Source organism: Daucus carota, chromosome 7 (assembly GCF_001625215.2).
Source record: "Daucus carota subsp. sativus chromosome 7, DH1 v3.0, whole genome shotgun sequence".
NCBI lineage: Eukaryota > Viridiplantae > Streptophyta > Magnoliopsida > Apiales > Apiaceae > Daucus > Daucus carota.
Window position 1 is genome coordinate 9,703,549 of NC_030387.2, and position 22,920 is coordinate 9,726,468.

General features: G+C 35.4%; 2 protein-coding genes across 2 annotated transcripts; one reads left to right on the top strand and one right to left on the bottom strand.

Moving 5' to 3' along the window:
• Window positions 1-1,035: 1,035 nt before the first annotated feature.
• LOC108193934 (probable sucrose-phosphate synthase 2) lies at window positions 1,036-7,979 on the bottom strand. The gene is made up of 12 exons (XM_017360789.2): window positions 7,531-7,979; window positions 6,428-6,660; window positions 5,458-5,521; window positions 4,663-5,361; window positions 3,906-4,037; window positions 3,700-3,831; window positions 3,429-3,605; window positions 3,298-3,351; window positions 3,145-3,207; window positions 1,973-2,929; window positions 1,756-1,883; window positions 1,036-1,463 (listed from the first exon to the last, which is right to left on the bottom strand). The coding sequence occupies exons 1-12, from the start codon at window positions 7,828-7,830 to the stop codon at window positions 1,178-1,180; spliced, it is 3,225 nt and encodes a 1,074-aa protein (XP_017216278.1). The 5' UTR covers window positions 7,831-7,979; the 3' UTR covers window positions 1,036-1,177.
• Window positions 7,980-20,652: 12,673 nt separating this feature from the next.
• On the top strand, window positions 20,653-21,484 carry LOC108194684 (uncharacterized). The gene is made up of 2 exons (XM_017361636.2): window positions 20,653-20,943; window positions 20,987-21,484. The coding sequence occupies exons 1-2, from the start codon at window positions 20,653-20,655 to the stop codon at window positions 21,482-21,484; spliced, it is 789 nt and encodes a 262-aa protein (XP_017217125.1).
• The last annotated feature ends 1,436 nt before the right edge of the window (window positions 21,485-22,920 follow it).

Consider the following 22,920-nt stretch of genomic DNA (forward strand, 5'->3'; position numbering starts at 1 on the left):
TAAAAGAGAAAAAGAAGAAAGTTTGATTATTAATGAAGAGCAGATAATATAAGAATGGAGAAAAGGGGAATAATAATTTTCAAAATAAGATACATATATATATAATATTGATCAACACTTGAACACTTAAATACCTAAATGAAAGATATAAAAATATTAATTATATGACATATGTGCTAACGGTTCGGATATTTCGGTCAGTTTGAAAGCGAAAACCAAATCCAAACGGAAAATTTTCGGTTTTGAAATATTCGATTTGGACGGTTTGGATCGGCCAGTTTGGACCGGTTTCTGATAATTATGCCCAGGACTATTTGTAACATCTTACTCCTTCCGTTCATTTTTAGTTGTACAACTTTGAATTACAACGATCAAATTGACCAAAGTTTGCTGTTTATATATATATATATATTTAAAAATTTAGCCATTATGAAATACTGTCAATCTATTTTAAAATACAAGTTTAATTTTTTAAATAATAAAAAACTTGTCATTAATCTTTAGTCAAAAAAGGATCAATTTGCTTATTGAAAGTGAAATGTTGACTGCTAAAAATAAATGAGAATATTATTATATTACTATTTGTAATGTTGTAATTGTATAATATAAATGTATACAATTGAAAATTACTTTTCCCTTCATAAATAACTCCTTTAAAACTAACTCCAAACCGTCCCTCAGAAACTCCAAACGGTCCAGCCAGGGACTTCTCCCCCGCCAACCACATACTTCAACCTATTGAGTGGGTGTCAACCCAAGTCCCGCGTCGGAAAGATAAAAAAAAAATTGTCTTGAATATAAGCATTCAAAAAACTCCATTAGAATGAGGCTTTTGGGAGGAGCCAAAACCAAATTCGTGCAGGTTTGGCCACGGTCCAGAGCGGACAATATCATATTAATGCGGAGTTAACGGATGTTGCACAACCCAACATGACCTACTTCACCAGGGATTATAGTGTAATTGTGGTGTTAACCGCTACCAACTGAAAAGCATTTATCAGTTTTAACCAATAGAATAAATGTCAATCATGTATGCAGCAGATGTACTAATACTTAATTTTAGTAAGTAGATGGTATGGTATAATCTGGTTCTGTAGGTAACTGACAACAAATGTTTCATTACATAGCGGTAAGATTCTACTGATGCATACAATTTTCCAGTGAATTTACTAGCATCTCACATGCCACCAGATCTGGAGAGTTTCCTCAAGGCATTGGCAATATCTTCAGGCGTTGCACCTGCACTTGCGTAGGACACCAGCGGGCTTGCTGCTGGAACGATGTCTTCTCTTAGGTAACTAACTGATGATCTTAGCAGATTCTCAGAACCCTTTTCAACCACACCTTTCATAATTAAGGTCTTATGTGTCCCGGATATCATTTCCTCAATGTCAGTGTCACCGGTTTCTCCAAGAATCACATACATATTGGCAACATTTAGCCTCCAACGGACAAATAGGTACCTATCAACAATTTTTGTAGTCAGACACAATAATTCAATATCTTAAATTAAAAAAACGAAAAAGAAGAGGCCATATCAAGTTATCAAGTTCTGTTAATCATATGATAATATGAGCAGAAAAGTACAGTTTCAGATTAAGATGCACTTGCATTGAAGCCCGTCAAATGTCAATGCTATACAACTTAATAAAAGACAATAAACAAATCCACCAAGCAGATATAAGATGGCATACGACTTATAGGAAGCAGCATTTTCAAAGAACATCTTAAGGACTGAATTTGTGAGACATTTACCTAAGAGCTTGTGCTCGAGATGCAAGGAGAGGAATTACTTGCATTCTTGTTGAATTCCTGCAGTACATAACATGGCAGCGGAGGCCACGTATCCTAAGCTTCTGCCTTATATCATCTACTCTCTTTGCCTGAACAAATAGAATTATAAATATCAAACATTCCATGTATGCAGTTGGTATTTATATTTTCTATACAGCATATATATATATATGACTACCTTATTGACATCCTTTATCATGTATGAAAGGCAATGGGAGCTGCTTGCTCCTTGATCTTCCTTGATAGGGCTTGAAGAATTTGGTGATTTAGGTTCTTCACCATCAGGTGCATTCATAAGTTTCCAAATTGTTTTTTTAACACCATCAGATCCCCAACGATAGTCAATGTGTGATAAGTAATCTGGATCAGGTAACGGAGTTCCATCTTCCTTTGTGTATATTCCTGGGTAAAACACCTCACCTCCACTACTACAAATTAAGGCGTCAAACTCATTTATTTTAACATTCTCCGACTGCAAGAATTTTGTTAGTTCTGACATGGGCATAGCCGTTGATATAGCAAAGCCTGACATTCTTGCTATCTGAGGGTCTAATTTAATGGCCTTGAATATCTGTTGTATTATTGGAATCATCTTCTTTTGTGGATTTCCGTTGCTATCATAGCAATCAAGGGCAATAACAATTAACCTACGCCGCCGCCTCAACATTGGATATTTGCTCTGTACATTGTCAGACACTTTAGATTTTACTTCAGCATCTTGAGGCTTCGGTTCTGGTTTTTTCATCTTGCTTAGGACCCGTTTCACTTGATCTTGTAGCTCAGGGTCGCCACCTGTGGCTGCTGAATAGTCAACTGACTCATTTAGCGAGGACTTTTCGCCATCGATAGATAGCCTCAAGGACATGTCCACATCCTTAAGTGAGTCATTTAAGGACTCTTCAACAGCTAATTCATCTGCTGGTGTGTCTGTTTTCCACATTGGATGTCTCATCCTACATGCTGCCACCTTTGTCAGGTATGTACGGCAGTGTTCTGGCCATGAGTAGAGGTGTATGTTTTTCCATCCATTTCGTTGACAATCATGCCATAAGTTTTTCTCAGAAACAAGTTTAAGTAGAGCATCTGCAATTGATTTCTGATCATGAGGATCTACCAATAACCCGTTGTTCAGCGCCTACATTTACAAGAACAGGTAATTTGTCAAAACAACCAATTTTAACTTGTACATATATAATGCATCCATTTGCACAACAGGGGTGAAGTGGTGGACACATGTGTAATATCTTATATGGTTATATGCCTTTCATACAACCATATCAACATAAACCAAACTGCACGACGCTTTCCAAATACTTAATTTGAGTGTGTGTGGAATAGAATATATATTACCCTGTGGATGTCAACTGGACCACCATTCTTAGTTGCTACCATTGGAAGTCCATGTGCTGCAGCCTACAGTCACCCAAAAAAAATATATAAATTGAAGTGCTAAAAAAAGCAAGTTAAAATGGTCTAAAAAAAGGGTTGTCTGAATGGAGCAACCTCTATTAGGGTAAGCCCAAATGGTTCCACCAGTGCTGGATTTATAAAAACACCCTGCATAAGACCATTTAACTCGTAAAGAGAAAAACATAAAAGAAAACAAAATTAAATGACTTTATAACTAAAAAAACCTTTGTTTTAGCAGCAAGACGATAGATATCTGGAACATCATTTTGCTTGTGATGCTTCGGGAAGGCCACTTGCCCATATAAATCGTACCTATCTATGAGTTTCAGTACTGTTGTCAACACGTTGGCATTTCCTGCGGACATCTCATCAATATCATCCCTATTTCCCATAATGAGCGTCTGCATGCAAGTGTGTTGGTTTGTATATTAAGCAAACATGTTCTTAGAGTAGCTTCTGCAACCAGCAAAATATTTAAGGTGCCAACCTACTTACAAGATTAGCAAACTCCCTTAATGGGCGACATTCTCCAAAAGCTTTCAAAAGCGTAGTGAGATTCTTTTTTGGATCAGGTCTTGATAAAGCTAAAATCATTGGCTTATGGGGATTTGTCAAAAACCGCACCACCTATAAAGACAAAGAAACCTATAGTAATGATAGAGCTTACTCAATACTCATGATCACATAAAACATATACTTGCCTCTGCCCATATTGCTGGAACTGCTTTCGGAGAAGCCCCGTCCGGATTACTTAATGACATAAGTTCTCCATCAATATCTGAAGTGTCCGCTTGAGCCACAACATTGCTGAAGTCCATTCCAGGAGGAATCACCTACAAAGTGAAATTTCAAATAATAATTAATCTTCTGATGTCAAAACAAAAATATTAAAGAGTTTTTAACATGTCCACACAATTTGTAAATCACATCAACGTTGTTGAATATCAAGTATATACATGACAACTTCTCTTTAGACATGTCATGAATCCTGTCACACAATTATAACGACATTGTTGCATTAAGGATTAAGATAACCAGTGTAACAGAATGACCAATGGTTGTATATGCACAAAGTAAGATGAAAGAGAAAAGATTGATGATCCAAATGACACTATGATGAAAATGTATGAAATATGGAAATGGGTGAGAACTTCTTTACAACCGATAATTGTTTTTTTAAGAATGTTCAGAAATTATGACATATGTGATATGTTATACTGATTCTATGGGTTTTTGAAGAATTTTAATACATTGGACAAAAGCATTACTATGTCTCCAGAGAATCATATATAAAGCTAATAAATGCAAAAGTGAAATTCTGGAATAAAGGGTCATTTAGTTAAAGGAAAGTCCTCAATTAGAATGAATCTACTCAACCACCTAATATCATACGTACTTCCTATATCCTCCCGATATCTATTATTTAGTATTGAAATGAATTTAGAAGAAGCATCTTACCGACATCCGTGGCATGTATCGCCCGTGGCAATTAACGTTCCGTCTAGAACGAGCTCGCAGAACTCTTTCAAGCTTCACATCATAACCATCATACAATCCCCATTGTTCTTCAATCTCCTGCTTTGTACTTGTAATGACAAGTTCTGCAGCGTCAAGTGAGAGCTCTTCTCCCTCTATCCTCCTCCAAATTTTATATGTTGAATTGATATCCTCTTTTGATTGCCTTCCTTGCTTGAGAAGCTGTTCTAACTTATTCCTACCTAGAGAGTGTCCGGTCAGAACCATTGGGACATTTAAAGCACCAGAAAGGAGAGCAGCACTATCCCCTGCATCCGCATAGTGCCCATGTATAACATATGGCCAAACTGGCTGGCCTTCACCAATTTGCTCACCCAGGACTTTAGACATGTTCAGCACGTGAGCCAGAGCACCATCCACAAATTCCTGAATATGAGGCCACAAGACTTCTTTAGGAAGGTACCGATCACGAGGACCAAAGGGTATTCTAATAATATAGGCGCCGCTGCTTTCTCCAACATCAATACCATCAGCATCTTCCGGACCCGCGGTAAGCATCTCTGTGGGCTCACCATAGCTCCAATCAACATCTGGTGATGCTACTTGGCGCGTGAACAGATCCACCCTATACACTCCAGGCATTTTGGCAAGTGCCCTAGCAAGCTCTACTACATACTTGACCTGGGATTTTGACAATACAGGACACATCAGTGAGATGTGAGACATATTAAATCCATTGAGAAGGATGGTCTAATTTCAATAAAACTTTTTACGTACCTGGCCACCAGTATCAGAGTCACGACCCAGTTCCATGTTTTCTCCACGGACTAGGCCATGCAAGCTGATCAAGAAAATAATATATAGTTACAAATAAACGCATCTGCATTCTGCATAACTTCAAGCTCGTTTTTAAGGGATAAACAAACTATCAAGTACTCAAAAGATAGTAAGAATAATGAGTAAAAGATTAAACAATAAAAATGATGAGCAACAAGGTTGTGATTATCTGGTTGTCTGTAGCAGGGACACTACAAAAACACACTTCGCCTACTTAATAATGGTTCATCCTCGCTGCTATACAACCTATGAATCTTTGAAGTTATTATAAAACATGGATTAAATAGAGAACTAATGTATATGTTTGTAACCGTGCGTCAATATTATAACAAAAGTTTCACCGGGTGGCATAATATAAGAATGAGTAAAGTTTTGTGTACCTATACTTTGAGCGTGACACCACTTTCAATATTAGAGTTTAAAAGCAATATATTGAAATACCAAATTTTAAAAGTCGTCACAGAATGTGTGATTTCCGTCTATCCTAGTCAACTCTGTTAAATTTTTCTGGAGGTATTTGTGTATTTTCATTCCTCTACCATCTCTTTGGCCTATTTAATTGAGCAGACAGTCCCAAAATGTATGTTACGCAATCTTCTAGTCAATCCTAGTTTTTCTGTTGTTAACACACACACTAAATAATAAATTAGGGTTTATCAAAAGATGGCATAACATTTTGGGGGTGTCTGTTATATTAAATAGACCAAAGAGAGTCGTTAGAGTAACGAAAATACGCAAATACCCAAAAAAAAAATCTAAAGAAGGTAACTGGGATAGACGGAATTACACCTTCTATGACTACTATCAAATTTTGGTATTTCAATTGATTGTTTTTAAACTTTAGTATTGAAAGTGGTATCACGCCCAAAGTACAGGTACACAAAATGTAGTTTACTCTATAAAAATCTACCTGATCAGAACAATATAGAGTTTCTTCTCTTTGTTATTGTCAGACCACACTTCCAGATGGGAAAGGTTTCTTTGGATTGACTTTTTAGGGCTCTCAAAGTTTACCAACTCTCCTAAAACAGCTCCTTTCTCCCCTTCAGATAAATCTTCAGACATGTCATCGGTGACATCTCTTCGACCTAGTTCCCGCTCCCGCCTCCGGTGTGCCCTCCTTTGGTGATCCTCCCATTCCAACTGCAATGCATTAAATTTGGCAACATGTTTTTGTATACACACTGTAACATATTTAACATTTAAATAAAGAGTAGTAAATTCATTCCAAAGCATCAAACATGAAATATTTCTAACGTAACTTGCCAAATACTTGCAACCAAATTCGTAATATAACTGTTTGTTTGATATATGCAATTAGAGAATCGAAAAGTCTAGCCACCATCGCTTTCACCCATTTTAAGCAGCCAAAAGCGAGAAACAGGGGCAATTACTGGGAGTGAATTAATATTAGTTCCTTAATTCCCAACACATTTACATCAGTAGCACCATGTACCAGATATCGGACTAAACCAGAAACTCTTTTGTGATTGTCAATATGTATTCAAAAGTTCTTCTAGAATCTCTTATTACCGCGTTGTCCAAGTTGGGGGAGGGAATTCATTCAGAAACAACCATTTTACTTCTATAACTGATATGCATACATCTCACACTCGATCCTCTTGTCCAGGAGCTAGATATACTTGGCTCTTTTTATCTTAGTTCGAGCTGAAACCATTTGGTAGTTTCATTTATGAAACAATATTCACTAAAATCCTAAAAGACACTCATTCCTCAATCCTCCATAATTTATTATATTTTGCTACATCCCTCATTTCCCCCCAAAATTCACATTCTTCTTTCTAACTATGAAAATTCAGATCATTTTCACCCTAACACTAAAGATTCCAAATTCCAAAATCCTTTATGCAAACATTTTTTTTTTTCTAAATCACAAAACAATTGCTACAAAAATTACAAAACCAATAAAAATCACAAAAACAACAAAAATCGATTTTCGATGATCAGCCGAGACCCGACACACGACAGGGGAATATGATACGGTATTGATACCTGTTTCTTTTTGCGGGTAAGATGCCAAATGCGCCAACACATATTCTCAAGTCGGGAGGTTCTCTCTTTCGTATTCCGTGTCGCAACCACCTTGATCCATGTCCGATGAAGATCAGTTTCATTTACACCACTCACCACTTCTTCTACAAAATACTTGGTAGGATTAAAATGCACACTTCTCTCCCTCCCACTCACATGCACACCCACCGTCGATGACCCATTTATCGGCTTCTGATTTTCGTCTTTTCCACTGTCTAAAATCGCCTCCAAATACCCATTTATCCATTCATTCCCCGCCATCTTTAACAACCTCTACACTCTTTTTTCTTGAATTTTTTTCTTTCTGTGTTTATTTTTCATTTAACATTTCAAGGACCAACATATGAATGGGGAAGAACCAAAAAGGAAGATGATTATATTTTGTTTTATTTTTCGGGTTTGCTAGCAGAGATACTGTGGGGCCTGTTTGATTGAGAAGATTTTTATATATAAAAACTAATAATTTCGGTTTCCAAATAAATACTCAGGCCTCGTTTGGTTGACAGGATCTTGAGTTACACAGGAAGCAGAAGTTCCACGGAACTAGGTTACAATGTCCATTTAACATGGAACTCTAAAACCTGTGTTTGGTGTGTTATATTTATATAAGAATGTAATTATGTAATTGAAATTTTGATAATATAAAATTAATGAATTTATATAACATATAAAAAGCAAAAATTATTTGATATGTAGTATTAAATAAAATAATATAAATTTTAACATAATATTAAAATGAAAATTATATATTGAGATTTACAAAATATATAAAAAGATTATTAAAATGATATATTAATAAATTAATGAAATACGTTTTTGGTATGTAAGTATAATTATATTCACCTTTTTTATCAAATTTTAAATATTACAGTAAGATAACTTAGTTATATAAAAGTATATTATTTAAAACAACTTACTTACAAATATAATTAGTTATAGTTATATTAGAAAAAATACAAATTTAAAATTATACAAATACGAATTTAAAAATATTGACATACGAAAATACTGTAATATAAAATTATTATAATTAGTATTGGGAAATAATTGTAACATATATAAAATATTAAGTAAAAGTTAAACTAATATTAACATATATAAATAAGTAATTTATATTAAATATTATTTATATATATAATAATTATATTATTAATAAAGAAAGTTTGAAGAAAATATCAAACATTCACATCGTAACCCAGAAAAACCACGCTTGAGCTGTGTAACTAGGTTACTGTGTTTTGCAGGAAGTTGAGATACTCAGGAACTCTGAGTTACATAACTTAAATAAAAAGTTGTGTAACCAAACACTGTAACTTACCTCGGTTCCAAGGAAGTTGAAGTTACAGTGTTGGGTTACATCCAACCAAACGAGGCCTCAGAGAAGGTATTAACTATTTCGATAAAAAATACGTTGTATACATTTTTAGTTGCGTTATGCACTGAAGTGGTAACATATGGCGGTTAGAAAGTGGGACCAAGATCTTGAGTCACATGACTAAGGACCTCAAACAGGAAGGCTTAGGATTGTAGTACGAGAAAGTGTAGTAGTATATACGTAGGTTATATCACACATCTCAATGTTGACCGCTTCCCGATGCGAGGTGATCGCCTTTTCTTCCCTACTTTAGAGCTGAGACAAATTATTACTCCCTCCGTCCCAGTCATTTGTATACAAATGGCTGGGACACAGAGACCAATAAATTGTGTAATAAATGAGTAAAGTTATATGAAAAGTGGGTATAATGGTGGGACCCATTAATATTTAATAATAAATTTGAGATAGTGGAGGAAATAATATTTAATAATAAATTTGAGATAGTGGAGGAAAGTAGTGGGTGTAATAGTGTTTATATTATTATAGAATAGAGATAGTGGAGGAAAGTAGTTGGTGTAATGATATTTTATATTATAAAAGTTTACTATTTTTGGGATGTATACAATTGATGGACGTCCCAAAAAGGAAACTGTATACAATTCACTGGGACGGAGGGAGTATTATTATTATCTACATAATATGTGTTGAAGTTGAATCTAATTTGCAGTTATCCGTGTGTTTAATCGATTTTTATACTATTTCTTTTATTATATAAGCTTATAGCCCGTGCAAGTAGCAGGAGATTTTTAATTATTTATAAATTTTTTAAATATATTATAAATGATGTGAAAAAATTTAATTTATAAATAATAGATTAAAATTTTTAATTAAATAAAATTTAAAATTATGATTTGTTTGTAAGTCAGAACTATTGTAAAACTATATAGGTTCAGACTTGTTTCTGTAAAAAAAAAAAAAAAAACTGGTCACACATGTTGGATCGATAGTGGCGATGTTGGTCACAGTCATTAATGACCTCAAATAAACTATTGTAATCAAGCCATACTTTTTCTCTTATGTATCATGCCAAAGTATTAAATTTTTTCTATCAAATTTTGATATGTATTGAGTAGAATATGTGACAGTCAACTTCCATTAGATTATATTTATAAATGTATTTTATATTAGAATTATTATAATATGATTTAAATTTGGCTTACTAATTTTAAAATATATTAGATAAAAAAATATGACGGTGCGATTATATGATTCTACAATTAAAACTAGTAGGAAATATTTATTTTGGATTAAAATATCCAGCTTATTAATTTTAACACATATTAGATAAAAATAATTTTGTGACGGTGCGATTTATATGATTCCACAATTAAAGCCGGTAGGAATATTTATTTTGGATTAAAAAAATCATAAACATGTGAAAGACAGAATTTGTTTTGGATTCAGAAAAAGAATTATGCAAGCAGATATGAGTTGCCTTAAAGAATTAGAAGTTAATTTTGATCTAATCTAACGGTGCTTATTTGTTCACTATACAATCGAACGGATGATAAGCTTTTGGACCATGTGACTATGCGACCAAATTATCTCTCTTACGCTTATTATATATACTAGCTTATAGCCCGTGCAAGGCACGGGAGCTTTTTAATTATTTATAAACTTTTTAAATATATTGTAAATGGTGTGAAAGAATTTAATTTATAAATAATAAATTAAAATTTTCCAATAAATAAAATTTGAAATTATGATTTGTTTTTAAGTCAGAATTTTTTATTTTTTTTACGTAGGAACCCGCAGCCGCTACCCTTCAGAATTATTGTAAAAATATATAGGTTCTACTTTTCAGACTTGTTTCTGTAAAAAAAAAACTCGTCACGCATATTGGATCATCCGACAGTGACGTTGCAGTATAAAATATACTGTCACAGCCATTAATGACTTCAAATAAACTATTTTAATCAATCCATTCCTTTTCTCCTATGCATGCCAAAGTATTAAATTTTTTCTATCAAATTTTAATATCAAATTTTAATATATATTGAGTAGAATATGTGTCATCAACTTCCATTAGATTATATATATAAATATATTTTATATTAGAATTATTATAATATGATTTAAATTTGGCTTACTAATTTTAAAATATATTAGATAAAAATAATTTTGTGACGGGGCGATTTATATGATTCTACAATTAAAACTGGTAGGAAATATTTATTTTGGATTAAAATATCCGACTTATTAATTTTAAAATATATTAGATAAAAATAATTTTGTGACGGTGTGATTTATATGATTATACAATTAAAGTCGGTAGGAAATATTTATTTTGAATTAAAAAAATCATAAACATGTGAAAGACAGAATTTGTTTTGGATTCAGAAAAGAAATTATAAACATGCAGGTAGATATCAGTTGCCTTATAGAATTAGAATTTAATTTTGTTTAAATCTAACGGTTCTTATTTGTTCAATATACGATCCAACGGATGATAAGATTTTGGACCATGTGACCATGCGACCAAATTATCTCCCTTACGCTTATTATATATAAGTATATAATGCAAGGCACGGGAGCTTTTTAATTATTTATAAACTTTTTAAATATATTTTAAATGGTGTGAAAAAATTTAATTTATAAATAATAAATTAAAATTTTAAACAAAAATAAATTATGATTTGTTTGTAAGTTAGAACTTTGGTAAATACATCATCACAGCCATTAATGGTTTCAAATAAATTATTTTAATCAAGCAATTCCTTTTCTCGTATGTATCATGCCAAAGTATTAAATTCTATCTATCAAATTTTAATATATTTTGAGTGGAATACGTTATGCAACTCCTATTAAATTATATTACTAAATGTATTTTATATTAAAATTATTATAATGTGATTTAGATATTTTTCAAAAAATTTATATGGTTCTAAATTAAAATTGATAAACATAATTTGTTTTGAATTAAGAAAAGGAATCATAAATATGCAATAAGAAGGTAGAATCTATTTTGGATTAAGAAAAAGTTTTTGTATTTGTTCCTCACATAAATCCGGCTTATTAATTTTAAAATATATTATAAAAAAATTGTGACGGTGAGATTTATATGATTCTACGAATAAAACTGGTAGGAAATATTTATTTAGGATTAAAAAAAATCATATACATGTGAAAGACAGAATTTGTTTTGGATTCAGAAAAGGAATTATAAACATGCAAGTAGAAATTGCACCAAATATAATATTTTTAGACGAATAATTAGTTTATCTTAACTCAATAAATAAATTTTCATTAATATACTCCCTCCATATCATATTATGTGTCCTTTTTAATTATTAGATGGTCAATATGACCAGACTTTGACTCTTAATTAAAGAAAAATTTATTAATTATTTTAAATATCTAAAAAATGAATTCTGAATGGGATTAGACATATTTCTAATAAAATAAGTATTCAAATTTTTTAAAGTCAAATAATATGTATAATTTGTGGTCAAATTCTAGTCAATTTGACTCAAAACAAGACATAAGATAGAGGAAGTATAATCCATGACACACCATTTATATACTACCTCCGTCTCGTTTTATTTGTCACTTTGACTTTTTGCACGTAATTTAAGACGATTAAAGAACATACTTCTACTTATTATTTTCAAAATTTTCTTTTTCTGAATTAAAGTTTATAGTTTATAATTTTATTCAGAAAAAGAAAATTTTGAAAATTATAAGTGGAAATATGTTTTTTATTCCCCTTAAGTTACGTGCAAAAAGTCAAAATGATAGGTAAAAAGAAACGGAGGTTGTAATAAATGGCAGATTTATTTAAATTTGATTTTGTTACGTGTGATTTTCACGAAAGTAATGAAAAGTTGGTTTGATAAACATGCACGCAGGTGATTGGCAATTAATTGACGTGACGAATTCATATTCACGGGCTCATGCATGCAAACAAAAGAGGAGAGTAGGCGATGAGAAGGAACCAGCACAAGTTAGACAAACTGCACTTCTGTCCAACGATCTTTTTCCATTGCTTTTCTCTGTCATTTTCTTTATTTTAGAAGCACCTCTTTTTGAATGCTAGACAGTTTATATGTAACTTACTAACCTATGGGAGCATGCCTGATAATATCGTATAGTATATAGAAAAAAAACACGGATCGATGATTTTGTATAATCTATACTACTATCTCTACTATGATAAGCCTATAATTTGTAATCCAAATTTTTAGTTATATTTTTTGGTTTAGTATCTTACTACAAGTCTACAACATACGGAGTCTACTAGTCTCACATTGTTAAACAGTTTCGAATACTAAAAACACTCATGGCAATACATTATCATAATTTATCATATAATATTTTCATAAAAAAATTACAATGACATTAAAAATAAAATTATAAATATACAATTTTGAATATCATTTTTTAACAAGAACGTTCAGATGGCTCTTTAATTTAACGTGTTCTTTTTCAATATAAACACGAACCATTACATAACACTTTCGAACTCTAATCTGTTAAAGATGTGCGAAATATGAAAATATGTAATTTAAAATTAATTGAATAATAAATTATCACATATTAATAACCAAAAAAAATATTAATAGAGAATAAAATTATCATATAATATTTCATAAAAAAATTAAAATGATGTTAAAAATAAAATTATAAATATACAATTTTGAATATCCTTTTTTTAACAAGAACCTTCAGATGACTCTTTTAATTCTAATGTGTTCTTTTTCAATATAAACACGAACTATTACATAACACTTTCGAACTCTAATATGTTAAGATGTGCGAAATATGAAAAATATGATTCAAAATTAACTGAATAATAAATTATCACATATTAATAACAGAAAATATTAATTAATAGAGAATAAATTGTAAAAGCTATATTATCGTGTGAGAAAATATAATCAGTTGGGTTAATATAATTTAATTAAAGTTCAATCTATTAATACTAAAATACTAATAAAATGATGTTAAAATTTAAATTATAAATAATAAATTACAAACTATATACCCGCGCCTTGCTTCGCACGGGTTAAAAGCTAGTATATATTAAAACGTACATATAAAAGTATGTAGAAAAGCATATGAAACAAATAAATATTGCAAGATTTCTTTAGTAGAAATCACTTAAATTGAATATATCATGTTTATACTGTATTATTAAAATTAATCATAAAGCCAATTAAGTCCATTATTATGATTTGGTAGGGGTGACAATATTGGACCCGACCCAACAACCCGACACAAATTCGACCCGTAAAATACGAATTCGGGTTGGAGTTTTTCGGGTTCAGGTCGAATTTGGGTTGATCCAAAAAAACGGGTCATTTTCGGGTTGAATTCGGGTTACCTGGGATTGACCCGAAATTACCCAAAAATAAATATATACTAAAAATATTATATATATTTGTATAAAAAATATATATTTATATTATTTTTGTAATATTTATTACTTAAATTTAATAATAAATTATTTAACTTAATATAAATTAATTTATTTAAATTAAAATAATATTTATTTATTATTTAAAAAATAATTTATTAATAAATATTATATTTCGGGTCGGGTTCGGATTACCCACGGGTAGTGCGGGTCGGGTTCGGGTTGGGTATTTTGACCCATTAATATTTCGGGTCGGGTTCGGGTTGGGTAAAATTTTTGACCCAAGACTGTCAACCCGACCCGAAACCCGAAATTGTCAGCCCTATGATTTGGTATAATAAATTTTACTCAAACGCTACTCCCACTGGACCTGACAATTTAACATGTAACATGCTAACACGAAACGAAACGATACGAAAAAAACAGATATGAGTTTTGATTTTCGATACACGAAACACCCAAGTACACGATACATTTCGTGTCGGATATGGGTTTTTATTTTGGGTACACGAAAGTACACGAAACACGAAAATACACGAAACGAACATACGAAACGAAACGATTGTCACCTCTAACTCCCACCATCCGACTCATTAATTTCTATAGAATTTGAATTGATTGACATGTATCTTAACAATTATACCAAATATAATTTTATAATTTTTTTTGATATTTAACTTTTTTATAAATGTTATAAATTTTATTAAAAAAATAATTTATTAGAATAATTGTGAAATTATATTTTAGAAAGGTATTAAAGTATGTATCAAAACCTCTGTTCCAAACGTACGTGTATTAGTGATGAGACGGAGGAAATACGTTTTAAAACTAATTATCTTATCAAAATTTGGTCACTACTGGATTTTGGCCAAGTCAATTATACTCAAACTTACGTGTGTGTCTATATATATATATATATATATATATATATATATATATATATATATATATATATATATAAGTTTTATGGAGACTGCATTTTGTGGAGGTTTTATAAACTTAATCACAACCAACCATTTCTTACAAAGCAAAGGGCTGCAGATATTTGTCCTGGAATTCTAAATCGTTGAACAACAAGCAGTACTTTTAAATCCTGCATAACACAATATAATAATTCTATAATATTGGTGTTCAATCACATAAAGCCTAACAAATAAAAATGATGATTGCATACAAAACAAACATGTAGTTGGACATTGATATGATTGGCACTGAACTCATCGTCATTGTCCTGCAACGAATTAAATTTGTTGCACGACAAAATAACACTTACATATATTACAAATATGCGGGACAAATTATTAATATTACATTAGTAGAAATGCAGGACAAGAATAGTGTAAATTATAAAGATAGTTTTGAATAAAACCTAAAACAAGAAATGCAGGACAAGAATATTAATAATACATTACTAGAAAAGTAGGACAAAAATAGTGTAAATTATTAATATTACATTGATAAAAATGCAGGACAAAGAATATTTAATCATGTCCATTGATTGTCAGATTATATTAACGGTAGATCTTGTACTCTCTGCGGACTCCAAAGTTTTTGATCTCCATTGAACCCAACTCATATATATATATATATATATATATATATATAATGGTAAATATTTAATATCTAAAATTTAAATTAATTATTAATTTTGACATAAGCATGCACGAATTATGCACCAAGTATATCACAAAGTCCACTTATCCCTTATTCACTTCACATGATCATCAATCACCGATATATTTATATAAAGGAGAAGCGAGGAACATGTAGCTGGTGCCTCTAATATAATTTTATTCTATTTTTCTAAATTTTTGAAATATAAATTTTGCCCGCAAGGGTTGGTTCAGCTGGTTAAAGAGAGGACATGTATCCTCTTGGTCACAGGTTCGACTCCCGAAGGGAGCAGAATATGTGATTATGCCTCCTGGATCAGAACCTGTCGCGCTTAGGTGCGGTTTACCTTGGTTCACGTAGTTTGCAGGCTATTGCGTGAGCTCGTGGGTTTACCCAGTGCGCACCCGAAGGGTAGCGGCTGCGGGTTCCTACGTTAAAAAAAAAAAAAGAAATATAAATTTTTATATCGGAAGAAAATTTCAAATTACACTTTTCGAAAGTCTCAAACTAACTTTTTCGGTTTAGAAATTGTTGTAAGGCATTTCAAATTATAATATTCGGTACGTTTCTTCTCTCTTGTTTTTAGGAGGATAAATTTGAGATGGAGTTGGAGTGTTTTGGCGATCCTTTCCACTAGTTAAAGGATAAATCATCCTATTTTGAGGATAATTACGACATATACACATATCTCAAGCATATACTCGGATATACATTAAATATGAAGGCTCCAAGAGGCGTACTTAGAGTAGGATTCTTTAGATAATCACCAAAGAAGGCTGCCTTATCTCGAATTAGAGGGGATAATGGCCTATCACTTGGCAATAGTTATCAAGAACTACATGGGTTTGATCCCTATAAATAGGGTATGTAGACATATGCAAAGGGATTCGGATTCACAATTTCTACACTCTAAAGAGACGCACGTGTAACCTTTGTGACACTTTTCCGGGCATTGGCTGGATGGAATATCATTTTTCCAGCCTCCTTGTTCGGTGACTTTGCAAGATCAGCCCCTAAACATAGTTATTTTTCTATAGTCTCTATTAACGGTATCCTCATTTGGCTAATTGTTATTCATTTATTTATAATAAAAATCCCTATAATTGTGGCACATAATTTTGGGGGTGTTGTATCAATTCCTCTCACAACACTTTTTAGCGCTAGAAGGAGGGGATAACTGATCATAGAGAAGAGGGATGTCAGAAATTCCAGAATATCCAGAAAATCCCAAGACATCAGAGGAAAGTACGAAGGGCGACAATGCATCCGGTGGGGAATTATCACGTGAACAAATGCAAGATAAAATCAAGAGGATGAGTATAAAAATTGCCTCATTAAAGAAGAAGTCAGGAAAGTCAAAGAGGGCGCAAGACATCACGCCCACTAAGTTGAATTTTGATGCTGCAGAAAAGAGGGCGGAAACCCCGAGCAGGAGGCCAATCCAGGAGAAAACGATATATAAAGAGCGCTCGCCCGGTGCTAATATGAGTGTGTTTGATCGCTTGGGAAAGAAACCGACGGAGCAAGACTTGCGGCATTGGCTTGATAATAAGGCTACTACAAGGACAAGCCAGAAGTATCGCAATCCACGGCTCCCCCTAGACAAAGGAAGGAGAAGCCCCCATCTGAAGCTAAGTCCCAGGATAAGAATCGCAGGCCTTCAACAGTGATCTTTGTTCATGATGATGAAGAAAGCTCGGGGTCTCACAACGATGAAGAGGTCAATAATGAGAAAGGTCAGGCTTACAATGACGACTACGAGGTTCTACTCGGTGATGGGGATGATAAGTGCAAAATGGAGGAGCTGTTGGAAGCCCGAAAGAAAGTAAAGGCGGATAAGAAATCCAAAGCCGAGCATACCGTCAGATCCCCCTTTACTGAAAGGGTTATGGAGTCACCTCTGCCACGTATCTATAGGGGGTAAGCGACCTAAGATTCAATGGAACCACGGACCCGGTGGAGTACTTGAGTAGATTCGATACGGAAATGGAGGTTTATCAGATCCGGGATCTCACCAAATGTCGTTTGTTGACAACAACCCTCAAGGATGACGCTCATCATTGACTGAAGAGGCTTCCCTAGAATTCCATCAATTCTTGGAGATAAATGAATGATTTGTTCTTAGGGCAATTCAGGGCTTCAGTCACGTATGCCCCACCTCCCAATACACTAGCCAACATTAAGCAAAAGGAAAATTAAACACTCAAGGAGTTTTTCAAGCGTTTCAACTCGGAGGTACCCCGTGTCAGGATCATTTCAAAGGAGACCCTAAAGAATTTCTTGATAGCAGGATAAGGCCTGGAACGGATTTCTCGAAGGAGTTGCAAGGACGGGAACCCGAAACTCTAGCTGATTTCTTTGCGATGGTGAAATCTCATAAGGTTATTGAAGAGTCACTAGCTAAATTAAGGAAGGATTCGAGGTCAGATAGTCGTAACAGTTGGAAAAGCAAAAGGGACAGGTCTTACAGCCCTGAAAGGAGGGGTGCCTACAAGGGAAACCTCTATACAGAACCTGTTGGCAAAAAGCCCTCAACATGTGATGACAAGACTTCACCCATCTTGGTGAATACTACTAGAACACAAGGTTTTGATAAGTCGAGGCTAACCCCAAGGAGGCCCTGAGACCCAAGGTACATCGAGTATAGGCTTCTTACATCCACACTCGAGCACATTTTCGAGGTAGAAGATAAAGCCAGACTATTCAAGAAGCCCTATCGGAGCGGACCCCCAGGGAAGAAAGATCAGGGCAAGTACTATGTTTTTTATGATATAAACGGGCATGATACCGTTGAATACGTACATTTGAAGGACCACATCGAGGATCTTATCAAAAAAGGCTATTTGATAGAGTTCGTAGCCCAGGAGGCTAAAAACTACAAGAAAAAAAAGGATGAGAAGGTTAACGATCAGGGGGGACCCCGCAATGCCAGGGTTGGCAACATACGTACCATCATAGGAGGATCTTTTGTGGGAGGCCAAGGGAGGAGCGCAATGAGGAGATATGTGCGGGAAGCCTAAGGGCACCCCTTAAGCAAAGTGTGTCATCTAGCAGAAAGTCCACCAAAGATTTTTAAAGGAGAAACCATGGATATAACTGATATGGGTCTGAAATTGGCCCTAAAAAATTATTGGGTTATTTTGAGCCCGGGTCTGATTAAAGGCCTGAGTATAAAGGCTCGGATTCTGGGTTTAACATGTGGCTAGCAGATTGAGGTTATAAAAAGCCCGTTGGGCATCCACGTTTGAGAAACGTGGGTTGTCCAATCTTAAGGCTCGAGCCCCCAGCCCGGCCAGGGCCTAGAACTCGAATCCTAGTCTTACTATAGGATTCTGACTTATGAGTCCAGGACTCCGAGAGTCCTACTATAACTCTGAATTTCGTGGATAACTATCTAGAGTCCTAGTTAACCTCCAACAACTCAAGATAAGGATCAGGGATCAGTCCTATCCTATCTCTCACTCAAACACCTATTTCTACTAGGACTCTAACACCAGAGATCCTACTTCTAATCAGTCTCTAACCTTGAGACATCTATATAAAGGGCTCTACCCCTCCAAAATAGAACTACATTTTTTGACTTGATTCTTCACCCAGCTGAAGATACGTAGGCACCTCGTAAGGACCCGTCTGAGTTCCGACTCACGAGATCAATCAAAAGGCACGAAGCTCACCCCTCGATTTTTGATCCATAACATTTGGCGCCGTCTGTGGGAAGAAGACAACAACCATGGTGTCCATCAGATTACCCTCAGAAATTCATGCTCCTTCAAACGGAGACAACACCGCAACCCAGGATCCACCCTCATCTCAGGTCACCGCTGGAACCCCGAATCCCGTCACCACCACACCACCAGTCACGTTGACCCTTTCTAGCAGTGGCACAACCACCACTACTCAAACCACGATTCCCATGATTTTTGGCACGATGCCCCTATTGACTAGTGTTGTTGCCACAACCACTGATTTTGGGACTCATTACTCAACAGTTGTGACGACCACAAGAGGACCAACAGATGAGTATGTTGTTTATACGGACGAATCCTCTGAAGATTCAGAGAGGGACTATGATATTCCCCCACAAAAAAGGAGAGACGGAAACCAAAGCCGAGGCTCCCAGCACAACACTAGGCAGAATAACCCCGAGTCCCGTCGACCCACAAACCAGGAGTACGAATCCAGGATTCGAGCTTATGAACAGGAGATAGTTCGATTGAAAAAAGACAGGGCGGCACACCAGGCCAGGAAGCCACCGCCCGAACCTCGGCAACAGACTGAAAACCCTCAGAACGCCGGTATGAATAGAATTCACTTCTTGGCTGCAGGTGATCCAGATAACCTGATCCCCCCATTCACCGAGGAGATCATGGCAGCAAGGATTTCTCAGAAGTTCAAGTTGCCCACTATTAAGGCGTATGATGGAACGGGTGACCCCGCGAATCATGTACGAACCTTCATGAATGCAACCAGTCACGGGGGCCATTAAGTGTCGAGCCTTTCCCCAAACTTTGAGCGGGATGACACAGCACTGGTATAGTCGACTACCCCCTAACTCTATATCCTCGTTTGGAGATTTGAGCTGAGCTTTCATAGGCCAGTTTATTGGGAGTAAGACCCACGCTAAGAGTTCAGCCTCGTTGATGAACCTTCACCAAGGCAGGAATGAATCCCTCAGAGACTATATTAATAGGTTCACTAAGGAGGCGCTCAAGGTCCCGATTTAGACCAGAAAGTAGCAATGATTGCCCTACAGCAAGGAACCACGGATGATAATTTGCGCCGATCACTAGCCAAGAGGGCCCCTGAAAACATGAATGAGCTCCGGGAGAGGGCTGGGAAGTATATCAAGGCTGAGGAAAGCCTGAAGAGATCCCTGAATAACCAGGGACCGACCCCGAACCCAAAGAAATGTGGAAACGACACCGAGTACAACGCGGATAGTAAGTATTCAAAGACAGGGGATGATGATGAGTCCCCCACCAAAAAGAGAGCAGGACCCCGAAAAGAGGAACAAAGACTTGTACTGCAGGTTTCATAAGGATACGGGACATAAGACCGATGATTGTCGGCAGTTGAAGGACGAGATTGAGTTTTTGATCCGGAAAGGCAAGTTGTCCAGGTATACTAAGGATACAGACAGGAATCCCCGTGACAATGATAATTGTGGAAAAGACAACGATGATAGGGATAAGAGAAACCAGCTTAGAGGGCCTGTGATCAATGTAATCTCTAGGGGACCGACCGCGGCAGGCCTATCTAGTAACTCACGTGAAACTTATGCTCGTGAAGTGATGTGCATTGTTGGGGAGCCCCCAAAGAGGGCAAAAATTGAGTTTGCTCTAGCATTCGACAATTTAGATCTTGACAGAGTGAAATTTCCCCATGATGATCCTTTGGTAATCACCCCGGTGATTGGAAACAATTCTGTAAAAAGGGTACTCGTTGACAGTGGAGCTTCGGTAGATATCTTATTTCATGATGCATATGAGAAGATGGGATATTCTGATTCACAATTGACACCTTCAGATATGCCTATATACGGCTTTAATAACGTGGAGACAAAGATTTAAGGTATGATCCAACTACCCGTGACAATGGGCACCGAGCCTAGACAGGCCACATGTATGTTGAATTTTTGGTCGTCAAGGCTTCATCAACCTACAATGCTATCCTTGGGGGGACAGGGATACATGTTTTCAAATCAATCCCATCCACCTACCACTTGAAGATCAAATTCCCTACCAAGAACGGAGTGGGAGAAGAAATAGGAGATCAAAAAATGGCTAGAAATTGTTATGTGGGGGCTCTGAAATCTGGAGGGACCGGGGGGCAAGTTCTCCCAATTGAGGATTTGGATGTCCGAGAGGAAGAGGAAAGGAGAGGGAAGCCTGCTGAGGACTAGGTTCCCATCTCCTTATATCCAGATGAGCCCGAGAAGGAGACCTATGGGGGGTCGCTCCCCGAGGATATGAAATCCGAATTTGTGAAATTCTTGAGGAACAACCGAGATGTGTTTGCTTGGACCGCTGCTGATATGCCAGGGATTGATCCCCTCTTTATGACACACACGCTTAATGTGAACGCAGATTGAAAACCGTGAAACAAAAGAAGAGAAGTTTTGCCCCTGAGAGGCAAGAAGCCATAAAACAGGAGGTCGATAAGCTTTTGGAAGCAGGTTTTATAGAGGCAATGCAATTCCCAGAATGGCTAGCCAACCCAGTCATGGTCAAGAAAGCTAATGGAAAGTGGAGGATGTGTGTAGACTTCACAGATTTAAATGATGCTTGTCTAAAGGACTGTTTTCCTCTCCCAAGAATAGATACTCTGATCGATGCTACAGCTGGGCACGAGATGTTAAGCTTTATGGATGGCTTTAGTGGATACAACCAGATCCGAATGAATAAGGACGACATTCCTAAGGTATCATTCATCACTGATTTTGGTATCTTTTGTTATTTGGTTATGGCGTTTGGTTTAAAGAATGCAGGAGCCACATATCAACGCCTAGCAAATAAGATGTTCAAACATCTGATTGGAAAAACCATGGAGGTCTATGTTGATGAGATGCTAGTGAAGAGCTTGAACAAAGCTGATCACCTTGAGCACCTGAGAGAGGCTTTTGAAGTCCTGAGGACACATAAGATGATGTTGAAAGCCAAGTGTGCCTTTGGAGTTGGGTCTGGAAATTTTTTGGGTCTGATGGTCTCAAAACGTGGGATTGAGGCCAACCCCGACAAGATAAAGGCCATCCTTGATATGGAACCGCCTAAGTCTATAAAGGATGTTCAAAAGTTAACAGCAAGAATTGCGGCACTAGGACGTTTCATCTCGAAGTCCGGGGATAAGTGCTTGCCCTTCTTTAAGGCTTTGTAGAAAGTTAAAGATTTTGAATGGACAAGTGAGAGCCAGGAGGCCTTTGAGCAGTTGAAGAAGTATATGGCAGAGCCACCACTCTTGTCAAAGCCCGTAGATGGAGAAACATTATATGTCTATTTGGCTCTCTCTG

Bases quoted from the DNA above. Each gene is read 5' to 3' on its own strand.
- LOC108193934 (XM_017360789.2), bottom strand. From the start codon at position 7,830: ATGGCGGGGAATGAATGGATAAATGGGTATTTGGAGGCGATTTTAGAC. The intron at 3,606-3,699 runs GTAAGTAGGTTG...ACTTGCATGCAG, and splicing joins TAAGGGAGTTTGCTAATCTT to ACGCTCATTATGGGAAATAG. The intron at 3,208-3,297 runs GTTGCTCCATTC...GGGTGACTGTAG, and splicing joins TTGGGCTTACCCTAATAGAG to GCTGCAGCACATGGACTTCC.
- LOC108194684 (XM_017361636.2), top strand. From the start codon at position 20,653: ATGATTGCCCTACAGCAAGGAACCACGGATGATAATTTGCGCCGATCA. The intron at 20,944-20,986 runs GTTTCATAAGGA...GATTGTCGGCAG, and splicing joins AACAAAGACTTGTACTGCAG to TTGAAGGACGAGATTGAGTT.